At 38.7% G+C, this 14,091-nt stretch overlaps 1 protein-coding gene across 1 annotated transcript in view; it reads right to left on the bottom strand.

Moving 5' to 3' along the window:
• The window catches only part of RCOR1 (REST corepressor 1), a 118,821-nt gene that overhangs the window by 28,145 nt on the left and 76,585 nt on the right, over positions 1-14,091 (bottom strand). The window contains exon 3 of the mRNA XM_061159477.1: positions 7,604-7,687. Coding sequence (XP_061015460.1) covers positions 7,604-7,687 — 84 coding nt within the window. The remainder of the gene's footprint in view (positions 1-7,603; positions 7,688-14,091) is intronic.

Genomic DNA, 14,091 nt, shown 5'->3' with positions numbered 1-14,091 from the left:
TTTCTAATCCTCTCCAATAATTCTACTATCACTCCCATCCACAAATGAAGACACTGAGGTGCAGAGAGGTTAGATCACTTGGCCAGGGTCGCACAGCTGGTAAAGACAGACACAGGACTCTTGTATCAATGTACCCTGAGTGTCTGGCCCCAGGACTCATCGAGTTAAACCTCGGTTAGCAATCCTCTCTCCTGAGTAAGGCAGACAGAAGCTCACTTCAGATAAGGACAGCTCCAAAGCAGAGAATGCTGAGCAAGGCAGCAACACAGTCTATTCCGTTTGAATGGAGTCAAGAAAACAAACCTGTGGTTGATGAAGGAAGTGATGGAGACAGAGGCTAACAGATGACTGCCTTGAGCTAAGCTTCATAGGTTTCTATATTCATGTTCTAACCCAATGATCTAAATGCTCCCAGTACCATTAGTAAGAATCTCAAATTCGACTGCAAAACTGGGAAGAATGCAGAAGAAAGCTGTCACAGTAACCTTAACTCACCCTTACCTCCCCAGATACTGCAGCGACTTGAAATACTTGTGATCCTGCATAGTCTATGCAGAGCAAGAGGCTGACACCTTTGGTGAGGACAAAGCTACAGTCTTAATACAGCTGTAAAATTTTTATCATCACATTTACTGTAGCTTCAGGTGCTGCAAAGGAAATATGGTACCACTTTCTCTCTCATAACTCAAAAACAGTATGCTAAAGTTTTCTTCAAGAATATGGTAACAAATATTGTGGCATCTCCTTGAGTTATTAAAATAAGAAATGAATCATCACCATAACTCACGAAATCACAATGAGCTTGAATCAGGTAGAGCAATTGTGCCACCTAGTGGGCACAGACATCACTACGACATTTCAACGGTCCCTGTGACAGATCGAGGTGGGAGTAGTGGGCTTAAGAAGTAAGATCAGCCAGAGACTCAGCCAGACTATGATCAATGCACCAGTCCCTCCTAGCCAGAGATAAAATATGCTTTCTTTATGACACTGCCATTTCTTAATGTAGTTTTGTTAAAAACCCCACTTCACAGAAAAAGCTCCCCCCACCCTCTGCACCCCAGTAAACACAAATCCAGCCCAATCTCACAATCTCATCAAGTGAAATAAGAAACACAAGCACCTCACTAAGCCATACACACTGAAATTCAGCCTCCAGCATTTATTCCTACCTAGTCCACCCAGAATCAGCAGACACGACTCTGGACACATCCTCCTTCTGCCTCAGTGCTGCAGGATCCGCCTCGTCTAAGAGTGGGCTGACCATCATGCCTTCCAGGGCTAACTGTTAAATTTAAGCTTGCTTGTGTGTTGCATTAAATTTTTTTCCAATAAAAAGATAATTGCACTCCTCCCCCTTTACTCAAGTACTCATACACTGGTATATTTTCCAGAAAGGCATATGCATATTCTCTATTGTAGAAACTGATCATCACTGGAATGAAGGACATTTAGTTGTGACTAACCAAAATAACCATCTTTCTCCTTAAAAATGCCCCAAGTCTGTGGCAAGGAATAAGATGCACGCAGTGACAACTAGCCTACTAGCCTCTTGCATCTCTTTCACACCAAGTCAACTGACTTGATGACCGAGGCCCTCAGCAGGCAGCTGTGCCCTCAAGACTGTCTTGTTCGCTCTCAGGAGTCTGCTCCGTGCACATGAGCTGAGGAAGGAGCCATGCTCACAAGATCTGCATCTTCCTCAATTAACGGCAACCTTTCCTGACATTAAAAGAGGGAGAAAAAGACTAACCCTTGATTCCCCTATAACCTCACAGGAGACTACAGTGCAAACAGCCCTGGACGATGAGCAAGAGCCCTTAAGTTTCCATCAGGAACTTGCAGCTAAGTCCATTTCATCACTTGTAAAAGAAGAAGAATTTTTATAAATTCTCTGTACAAAAATATACATATACATAAATACTTAGAGGCACCTACTCAGTCCCTGAACACCACCAGAGCTGTGTCCCAGTTCAGCAGTTCCCAAATCCTGACTAATAAGAACTGTCTGATAAACATCTTTATACTGACTTGGGTTCCACCCTGTTTTGTAAATGTATGTGTATAAATATGTATGTGTGTTCATGTTTATGTACATATACATGTGTGTGTATGGATGTATATGTATACTTTATGCATATATAGAGCTTCTAGTAAAGTATGATGTGCGCAGAGAAGAGCACACATATAAGGATACAGCTAGGTTCATTTTCAGGAAATGAATACACTCAGATCAAGGAAAGAATCCAGTGTACTCTTGATGTTATGGGTTTGTTTTTATAATGATCCCAGGTGATTATGATGAATCAATAAATTAGAGAATAACACTGATATGTAAAGAACAGTTCCCATTTTAATGTGATAGAAACCACCTCAATGAACACAAAATTTTAAGGTTTTGACATTTAAACTATTACGCCAATATCAGAACCACAGAAACGAGGAGAAATGTGCTTTTATGTTACTGTTAATATAAAATGAAGTTTCTAAATTGTGAGTTGTGAATTTCAATCATGTAAAAGAATTTCCTCTCAGTGACTAAAGAGGTTCTTTTGTAAGCTACCAATTTCAAGCTCACCTCCAGCTGAGGGGTTATGAACAGGGGAGAAAGGTGGAACAAAGGAAAGGAAGGTCAGACAGCATGGTCTCTACAGTGTGGTCAAGACGGGGGCCCCCCAGGCACACTTCAGCCATGCCCAGGAGGAAGCGAGGGGACAGCGCCATGCAGATACTCAGCTAGAGGGATGCAGACAAGGGGAGTGGGCTCTGGCTGCGTCCAGAGGGCAGAGGTGGGCTCAGACCTCAGGGTGCCTAGTGGCAACTGTCAGGTCTTCTGACTTCAATTTACAGTCATCTAGAAAGTTGTGAATAGAGACCCCGACATTTACTATATATTTCTATGAAAGTTTACGCATTTACTACATACCTGTGAAACTTTCATTCATAATTTTGAAAATGTGTACTGAACTCATATGACTTAATGAAGAAATAACTTTTTATATGCAGGTCCAAAGAGGGTTCTCACCCCCTAAAAGCTAAAACTTACTTTAAAATCCATAATTTGACACAATTTTAAGTTCTATACGTCTACCCTGTTGAAAGGGTTAATTTTTTTCTTTAGAGTTTGGCCAGCAAACTCCAACCTTCCAGCATGGCTGTCCTTGGAGAGGAGAGGATTTCCAGCTTCTCTCACTGTCCAACCTCCAGATTCTATCATAGGACCGAACCATCATTTGTGCCTTGTCCCCTAAATATCATGTCGTCATTTAATCATGTAATTCACTACAATATGTTCCCAAATGCCATTGTTCTAATCTATGCTACTTGGGCTTATTTGCATTTCCTCTACATGAAATGTGTCTCTGCACATTTTCTCGGCATACTCCAAAGGTTGCATCCTTCCTTAAGGAAGTTTTACTTAGACACACCCAAGAGCAACTGTGTAATATCAGTAATACTTTAAGCATTCTGGTTTATTAAATCAGACAGCACACCAAGGGAGATCTGTGTGATAAGAGCTCAAACCAGAAATCTACACCAAACTTGGCTACTAACTAGCTGAGGCACCCTAAACATTTGACCTAACTTCTCCAGATCCCAGGTTTTTGAAACTAAAAGGAAGCAGTTGGACTAAAGGAAATACATATAAATTATCTGTTTACATTTCATTGCCCCCCTCTTTGTGCATCAGAATATAAACTTCCTGAATCCCTCCCTCCTGGTACCTACCAGGCACACAAGACTGCTCAATAAAAATGTGAAGGAAATCAATTCTCACTGAATAAACACAAATTCAATATAACCCTAATTGGGATACTTTTGGAGGAAATGTGCTTTTTAAAAAATAAGAATAAAAATATAAAAAGAAAAGACTAAATTATGGTGCACCCATACTTGTTAGTTTAAAACTACATAATTGTAAATATATTCAAATAGAACAAAGTCCCAGATAATATTGTTAAGAGCAAACTGCTAAACAGCTCATATATGTGATTTAAAAATCATACTTATTAATATGTATAAACATACTAGGAAAAAAATATATATATATATAGTAAATAGTAATTATAAGAGGGCTTTAATTGTCTACATTATACATTCTATATTGTCCAAAATTTCTACAACAGCACTTATGTTTATAACCACAAAATAATTTTGTAAACTTGCAGTAACCCTAAGAGGAAGAACTCTAAGCAGTTACTTAAGAAGAAAGAAACCAACACAGAGAAAGCAAGTGATCTACAGACATCCTTACACATGGGGACATCTCTACACTTCTAGTAGATGTCCCCAATCTCCTGTTTCTACATAAAATCAGAATCAACTATTGGACAATCAAGACTTCCACTTTCTTTCAAAATAAATGAGAAAGACAAAAAGAGACTTCTTTTTTTGTCTATATGCTTGGAGGGAGAGAAGCTGAGGGGGAAATGACAGATGGTAAAGAGAATAAATTATGTATACTTGTCCCCATTGACACTATAGCTACATTTTAGTTATGATTAGACAACTATTCAAAGAGTGTGAGTCCCAAAGCTCCCCAAGTGGAACCTAACTGACACCACAGATTACATTCACATCCTCACACTTGGGCAGTTAAGCAAACTCGCATGGATCCACAATTCCACTAAGGATGTATCTTACAAATACTAAAAACACAACAATGGCAACAAAAGAGAACAAAGCTCTATGATTCAGTTTTTCACCATCACCTTCTTTAAATTAGAAACAATCTAAATTTTCCAAGAGAATGGTTAAATATACTGATACATTCATATGATACAATATTCAGCATTATTTTAAATATTCACCAGGGGTCCAACAAGGTGACAAATGCGTAGGTCATTGTTCAGGAAGATAATATGCACTCATACACAATGAAATTCCATCACCTCACTTATAAAAACATGCACAGAGGGGAAAAAGGGACTGGGAAAACATCCTAAAATGTTTAACAACAGTGACCTCCGGGTAATGAAATAACAGGGGAGGTGAACTGTTTCTTCTTCATACTTTTCTGTGTCTTCTGAACTTTCAACAATATATAAATGTTACTTTTAGATTAGTTTAAAAGTTAAAGCTTTAATCAACAGTATCAGGACTTACATTAAAGCTGCAAATTTATTTTAGGCAATACCATTGTTTAAAAAATCCATTACTGTTCATATACTGTTCTTTACCTCTAGGTCTAGGAAAAACAAGCTAATATTAAAATTAAATTCTGACTCCCAGGATTTTCAAAGGTAATACAATAACAGCAAGAGGTACTAATACAATCTTCACTGTAGTAACAGCAGGCAGCAACTGAAATGAAGAGGGGGCTGAGACCTGACACACGTGACCTGAGGGACACGCTGGGAGCGTAAGCCAGGGTGCAGATAAGCACAGACACCCCCAGCTCCACCACTGATGATGCTGTGTTCACAACCTCTTCAAATCGTGGAATGCCATCTGTAAAACAGGGACAAAAACGTCCTCTTCCGTTACAGTAAAGACTGACTGAGAGATGGTAATGATAACCCTATATGCAAAACAGAAAAAGAGACACAGATGTACAGAACAGAATTTTGGACTCTGTGGGAGAAGGCGAGGGTGGGATGTTTCGAGAGAACAGCATTGAAACATGTATATTATCTAGGGTGAAACAGATCACCAGCCCAGGCTGGATGCATGAGACAAATGCTCGGGCCTGGTGCACCGGGAAGACCCAGAGGAATCGGGTGGACAGGGAGGTGGGAGGGGGGATCGGGATGGGGAACACATGTAAATCCATGGCTGATTCATGTCAATGTATGACAAAAACCACTACAATATTGTAAAGTAATTAACCTCCAACTAATAAAAATAAATGAAAAAAAAAAAAAAAAGACTGACTGATACAAAAATATGGAAAGCATTTTAGTCCAATGCTCAACAAATGCTCAACATTTTTAATGTTTAGTTCTGGGCATCATAATTTAAGAGGGGCATTGTGATTAAATAGAATATACCCAGCTGTGCAACAGAGATGAAAAAAGACCCCAAAACTGAAGCATCAGAAAAACCCTGGAGGCCACCAGGCAGATTTAGCTTGGATGGGGACAGCAGAGGTGGCAGGAAAACTGAGCACCTGAGACCCACAGGGAAACAAACTTATTCAGCAGTGATCAGAAAACAAAGCTTAAAAATTACATGGACACAGATTTTCAGCTCTGTTAGAAGCAACAACATGTTTGAGCAAATGATCAAAGGGAAAAAGTCAACAGGAAATACTAAAAATGACTTCCCTCCCCAGCACAGTAGGGGCATCGGAAATGCCAATACACTTCCTTCTGCTCTTCCTTTCTCCATGATAAATTCATCAAGCAGTAGCCTGATGGAGGCAAAATTAAGATACTCTAAAAATCAGATTAGATTTCAGATTACTTTATTCTAGCTAAATTTAGCATTACTAAGAGTAGTTGAATTTCCTATGTTCCACTGTATTTTAAAAATTATCCTTTTTGGTCAAAATTAAACGTTTCTTTACCATATGAACTCTCTGCATCTTAAATGTGCAAACATGCGTGTTACCTGTACAAGAGGTGTACATTCAATATGTATCACCTCTAACTCTTATCTGACAGAGGAAACCTGTTGACACTGACTGTAAAACATAATCTGGGAAATTCTGATCAAAGCCTGAGAGTACAGCCTTTATTCACAATTCAAGTTTCCTGACCAACATTTACCACTGATGCTTTCTAAGCCCTAACACATTTTAGAGCATTGATTCTTACCCTATTTTTTTTTCAAAGAGCCCTTGAAAAATTCAGTTTTCTCCAGGAAAATATACATATACAAACAAAAAAAAAAATTGATGTGTGATTTCTGAGTTCACAAATCCCCATAAATTCCATCCATGGACAACCCCACACACACTGAATAATTCTCAAAGAGGGGTGTTTAGTTTTTTCTGTCTTTAAAGCTATGACAAAAAAAAAACCTTTAAAAACAGCAAAGACTCACGGCAATATATCAAATATAAAATTATTTTTGCCTGGATCATTTGAGCAGAGGGGACAGAAAAAGTGAAAAGGCAAACTTGGGAAATACAATTAATCTCACTCTAGGATCCCCACCCCTTAAAAGAAACCCCAAAGTAGCTCAGAATATTCACGCTCACAAAATGTAAACACAAAAGAGGCAACTCGGAGCTCTGCCTCTGGCCAGGCCGAATCATACAGCATGAAATCTGTTTTCAGTAAACGCGTGTGCCCTCTGTAATCCTTCCACTAAGGAATCTGTTTAACTCTTCATCTTTATAGATCTATAAATTCCCAGCTGAAGGAGTTATACACTGAATTGTCATTTTCTTTCCATTCTGAACCTTTCCTCCTAGTTACTTCAGAATATTGGCTACTTCCTCATTTTAAATAAAAAGTAAATTATGAAACTACACTTTAAGAATCTTTAAATTATTATGACAAGACACAATAAAGAACATATTTTCAGATTCTTCAAATTACTTACTTTAAAAATGTAAAATAAATGTAATATATCTAGAGACTTTCAGCTACAAAGGTAACTCTAAAAGTTTGCAGCAAATAAGAAAGATGGAAGATAAAAGTACTTTAAAACTTACATTTTGCTTCTGATAGATTTTGATTAGGTGACCAGACCAGCATTCCAAGATTGTCTCGTTCTTGACTTCGTCTTGCTAGTTTGGCTTGGGAGAAATAAAAAAAGAAAATTCTTATTAAAATTTTAGCAGACATAACTAGTGACAACTAACACCACCCTTGTGGTCTGTTTTAAACCTCAGAAGATGATGACATCACCCAGCCTCTACTGAAATCTGCCCCAATGGAACCTGTGCCTTTAACATGGGCGGGTGCAGGGGGAGTCCTGAAGTTTGCTGAAACATTTCTGCTTCCAAGTCGTCTTCTACCTAAACTTTTACTTATGTAACAAACAGGCACATACGAGGTAGGTGTGACTACTATTCTCATTTGCTAGGTGAGGAAACAAAACAGGTCACTCAGCTGCTGGGAGGCAGACCTGGACTGAGCTCGCGCTCAGCCAGGACGGCTGCAGTGCCTGAGGGTTTAGTCACCACGGACCAAGATGCTCTGCGCCCAGACAGGGACACACGGAGTGGGAGCTGATGCGGCATGGGAAGCTGCATGCGGCAAGTTGCTCACGGATTCTTTTCAACTATGAATTTTTCATGTGTGCTTTGCATAACCTTACCCTTCATTGCTATTAGCATACTGGGTATTTTAATGAATTCAAAAATTCTTTTAACAACTTTAAGAAAGAACGTTATGTATGTGTTTAATTGCTCAGTCGTGTCCGACTCTTTGAGACCCCATGGACTGTAGCCTGCCAGGCTCTTCTGTCCATGGGGATTCTTCAGGCAAGAATACTGGAGTGGGTTGCCACGCTCTCCTAAAGGAGATCTTCCCAACCCAGGGATCAAAGCCATGTCTCCAGCACTGCAGGCAGATTCTTTACCGACAGAGCCACCAGGGAAGCCCTTTAGAAAGAATAACCAACCATTTAAAAAGATTTAAACTGAAAGGAAATGTGTGAAGTGCATTCAAATTCTTAAAAATCTGTGATACAAAACAGTAGATCAAAAGGTATACAAATGACATGTACAACTGGACTGACCACAAACAACAGTTAAAAATTACAATACAGACAATTAAAAGATGTTATCTTCAAAAGGTACAAAAGACTCAAGAGACAAGAGGCTCACTAATATCAGTCTTTAGACTGATTTGGATCCAAACTCATTCATTCTAAAGACATTCTCTTACTTGACCTTTTTCTCTTTAAATAAATTCCTCTGAAACATGATGAAAGTTTTGCAACCTACTTCCAGAAAACAATTCAACTTAAACACACACACCAATATAAACATACTTTTACAAAATTTTAGTCTTGTTTAAGAATTCCTGCTTTCATGAAATTGCCAGATCTTTTATTTAATTTTGTATAACAATGTATTCTAGATTTTAATGAATTTCTGCTAAAATCTGTGGGGCAGCTACTTTACAGAAAACTGATGGAATGGTGGGAAGGCAAGACTATGAACAAGGCAAGATTAAAGGTGGAATTTACCTGCTGGGTAGGAACAGGGTGTAATGAACAGGGACACAGGAGTATGATAAAAGATGGGAGTGACTGCTTTTAAGTCACTTTTTTATATGGTTTTTTCATATGGTTCTGACTTTTAGAACAATGTTAAGGCCACACAGAATCTAAAAATAAAAATAAAGTCAACAAATACTTGTGTGGGGCTGGACCAGACATGGAATACAGGCTTTTGGTATTTCAAATAAAAATCCAAAGTCAAAACAGAAATAAAAGAATCCACATTGAGAAAGTAGAATTAAAACTGATTTTATTCATAGATGACATGATCACCTGTGTAGAAAATCTACTGTACCTACAAAAAGTTATTAGAATGAATGAGTTTCGGCAAAGTTGCAGGAAACAAGATCAGTAGTAAAAAGTTGTTTCAATTCAATTTCTATATATGTGTGTAATCAAAAATAAAAATGAAAGAATACCCCTATTTAGTTGATAGATGTGATAGACATGGGCTTCCCTGGTGGCTCAGACGGTAAAGAGTCTGCCTGAAAAAAAAAAAAAAAGTCTGCCTGCAGTGCGGAAGACCAGGGTTCAATCCCTGGATCGGGAAGATCCCCTGGAGAAGGAAATGGCAACCCACTCTAGTATTGTTGCCTGGAAAATCCCATAGACAGAGGAGCCTGGCAGGTTACAGTCCATGGGGTTGCAAGAGTCGGACACAACTAAGCAACTTCACTTTCACTGTGGACTTCCCTTGTGATTCAGATGGTAAGGAATCTGCCTGCAATGCAGGAGACGCCGGTTTGATTTCTGGGTGGGGAAGATTCCCTGGAGAAGGGAACGGCAACCTACTCCAGTGTTCTTGCCTGAAGAAATCCGTGGACGAAAGAGCCTGATGGGCTACAGTCTAGGGGGCTGCAAAAGAGTTGGACACGACTGAGTGACTAACGTGTCAGAGTGAAAACATACACTGAAAATTGCAAAATGTTTGAGAAACTAAAAGGTCTAACTGAATAAAAAGATATATCATGTATATGGATCGAAAGACTCAAATATTATTAAGACAGCACTCTCCCCAAAGTGCTCTATAGATTCAACACAATCCCATCAAAATCCCAGTTTACTTTTTTGTAGGAATTGACAAACATTCTAAAATTCCTGCAGGAATGTAAAGAACCTAAAATAGCCATAACTACTTTGAAAAAAAGGCAAAGCTGGAAAACATATACTGTCTGAACTGAACTAATTACAAAGATTCGGTAATCAAGACTGTGGTACTGGCACATAGAGAAAGAGATGAAACAGAATGGAATCCAAAAACAGAACCCCTCATATAGGATCAACAGATTTTCCACAAAGGTGCAAAGGTAAAATTCAATGGAGAAAAATAATATATATTTTTAAAAATATATATATATTTTAAACAAATGATGTCTAAACAAATGGATATCCATACTTAGAAAATTTAATAGATCTAGTCTTACCCCATATACAGAAATTTATTCAAGACTAAATATAAACCCCCCAATTATAAAACTTGTAAAACATGAGAAAAATATTTTTGATTTTAGGTTTAGAGAGATATTATTAGATAAACATCCAAAAGCACAATCCATAAAAGAAAAAACTTTATAAATTTGACTCATCAAAGGTAACAACTTATTTTCAAATACTACTAAAGGGATAAAAGCCAAGCCAAAGACTAAGAAAAAATAATTATAAGCCACATTATCTGATAGAGACTTGTATCCAGAATATATAAAGAACTCTCAAGACTGAACAATAAGAAAAACCTTAACTGTCAAGAAATGGGCAAAAGATTTAAGTAAATACCAAAGAAATGGATAGCAAACACATGGAAAGGCATTAAAACCCAACAGTCATTAGAGAAAGACAAAACCACATGAGACGTCACAACATACCTACTACAGAGTATAAAGTTAAAAAGACTGACAATGCCCACAGTTGGGCCATAATGTAGAGAAATCAGAACTCTCCTAAGCTGCTGGTAGAAGTGTGAAATGGTACTATCACTTTGGGGGAAAGCTCAGCAAACATCCTAAAATGGCAATACATCCATTTAATGGAATAAACCTCAGCAATAAAAAGGAATGAACCATTCAGGCACATGGTATGAACAAATCTCAGAAGAATCCTGCTGAGTGAAAGCGTTACAGATAAAGAAAGGGAGGTGAGAAAGAATTGTGAGGTGCTTTGCAGAAACAGGTGCTTATTGTTAAGAACCAACCGTTTTTAGTGTACACAGACATACATATATGCACACACATAAATACATTACTGATCCCGGTTTGTCCACCTCAAGACTCTAGACACAATGACAATCTAGTAAGAAAATGAGCACATTTAGCTGTCAGACCTTGGTCTCTAAATATCATTTTACAACAAAGGAAACTAGATCTCCATGGGAGAACAGCTGGCTCCAGGCCTGGGAGGGCGAGGACAGGAAAAGTACAGGAGAACCCGGGGTACTCTGTCATGCCAGGAGGGAGCATGCGCGCTCAGTCACTTCAGTGCCCGGCTCTTTGCAACCCCATGGACCTTAGCCCACCAGGCTCCTCTGTCCAAGGGATTTTCCTGGCAAGAAAAATGGAGTGGATTGCCATTTCCTCCTTCAGGGGATCTTCCCCACCCAGGGATCCAACCTGTGTCTCCTGCATCTCCTGCACTGCAGGAAAATTCTTCACTGCTGAGTTACCGGGGAATCCCAAGAGCTAGCAGAGTGCTCAAAGAATCATGGAAGCTATCTCCCATAGGTCAAACCTGCAATAATCTGAGCAAAATAAATGATTATAATAAAATAATGATCCATAAATCATGAAATAATAATAATCTGAGTTCATACTGACACAGACAAATGGATGGCATATAAAGGCAAATAAGGCCACAGCAGTCAGGTTGAAGCTGGATAACTTACACCACTCTGCTTTAAGACTCACTATATAAAAGCACAGTATTCAAGGCAGTGTGGTATTGGTAAATGAGACACACAGATCAATGGAACAGATGGAAGTCCAGAAATAAACCCATATAAATACGGTCAACTGATCTGAAACAAAGATGCAAAAGCAGCAACTCAATGGGGAGAGGATATCCTTTTCAACAAAGGGTACTTTAATAATCAGAAGGACTTCCTTGCTGGTCCAGTGGTCAAGACTGCGCTTCTACTGCAGAAGATGTGGGTTTGATCCTAGATCAGGAACTAAGAAAGATCCCACATGGTGTGTGGTGTGACCAAGAAGTTGGGTTTTTTTGTTTTTTTTTTTTAATGGATCTCTATATGCAAAAGAAGTGAAACTCGACCTATACCTCGTATCTTACAGAAATTCAATTCAAAATGGATCTTAAATATAAAAGTAAAACTAAAGCCACAAGTCTTTTAGGAAAAAACATGAGAAAATCTTCGTGAACTTGATTAAGGAAAGCATTCTTAGATATAACACCAAAAGCACAATCCATAAAAGTTAAAAACAATAAACTGAGCTTCATAAAAACTCAGACTGTGAGAGAACATCTGCGAAGCATGGCAGCGGACAAGGACTCGTCCCCAGAACATAGAAAAGACATTTAAAACACGACAGTCAGAGAAGAATCCAACTTTAATAAGCGAAGCACGGCACTGGACAAGAACTTGGCTCCAGAACATATAAAAGACATTTAAAACATGACAGTAAGAAAATAAGCCAACTTTAAAAATGGGCAAAAGATTTAACAACTGTTTCACCAAAGATAGCACATAAGCACATGAAAAGCAACATCATTAGCCATTAGGGAAATGCAAACTAAAGCCACGATGAGAAACCAGTGTATAACTATTAGAACTTCTAAAATAAAAGAGACAGATAATACCAAGTACTGACAAGAATAAGGAGCAACTGAGGCTTTCTGACAGTGCTGGTATCGGTGCAAAATGATAAAATCACTCAAGAAAAGTTCTGCAGCTTTAATCAGATACAGCCGTATTTAACAAATGACTCAACAATACTACCTGACTATATACCCTACAGAGTTAACATACAGGCATGCATGCTAAGTCGCTTCAGTCGTGTCTGAATCTGTGTGATCCTATGGACTGTAGCCTGCCAGGCTCCTCTGTCCATGGTATTCTCCAGGCAAGAATACTGAAGTGAGCTGCCATTCCCTTTTCCAGGGAGAGTTAATATACGTTCACAATAAAACCTGCACACAATGACTTAGAATTCACAATTGTCAAAAACTGGGGAAGAAACCCAAATGTCCTTCAAAGAGTAAAAGGTTAAACAAGCTGGAAAGGTTAAACACACAGCAGTACTACCTAGCATTCAAAATACATGAACTACTGATACGTGCAGCAACTTGGCCATACCCCAAAAGCTTACATGCGGTGTAATTCCATTTACGTGACATTCTGGGATAGGTGAAAACTATAAAGGTAGGGACGGAATGGGAGGAAGGCTGAGTTGTGTGAGGTAATGTTTTGAGGAGACGGAACTGTTCTGTATCCCAGCTGCAGGGGTGGTTACATGAAACTACACATGCCTTAAACTCACAAATACGGACACCAAACACCAGTCCATTACACTGTATGCAATCTGAATACAAATACAATGAAAAGAAAGCAGTGCCACTCATTTCTGGACAGACACTGATACCTGCTGAAGGTGTTAATAACTCTGCAGCTGCTCTCTTTTGTTTAGTAGAGTTTTTATTGAAGTGTCATTGATGTACAAGATTTTTATAAGTTACAGTTGTACAACAGTGATTCACAACATTCTCCTCGTTCAAAGTTGATTAGCAAGTGTTAAAAACCTTCCCTACCTGGAGGGAAGCTGAAGAAAGATAAGGAAACTGAAATTATCAGTTGCCATCAAGGGAATTCACACTGCCAGTGGGAATGTACATCGGTACAAGTGCTTCAGGGAACGCTGGCAGTGTATGAGAAAGCTGAAGCACAGATACTCTGCAACCCAGCAACCCATTTCTAGATATAATACATGTATCAGCAGCAATGCTTTTCAAAGTGCAGGTTGGGCC

Source organism: Dama dama, chromosome 13 (genome assembly GCF_033118175.1).
Source record: "Dama dama isolate Ldn47 chromosome 13, ASM3311817v1, whole genome shotgun sequence".
Classification (NCBI taxonomy): domain Eukaryota; kingdom Metazoa; phylum Chordata; class Mammalia; order Artiodactyla; family Cervidae; genus Dama; species Dama dama.
Note: the sequence above shows the minus strand (reverse complement) of the source record. Positions and strands in the feature narration are given on the sequence as shown.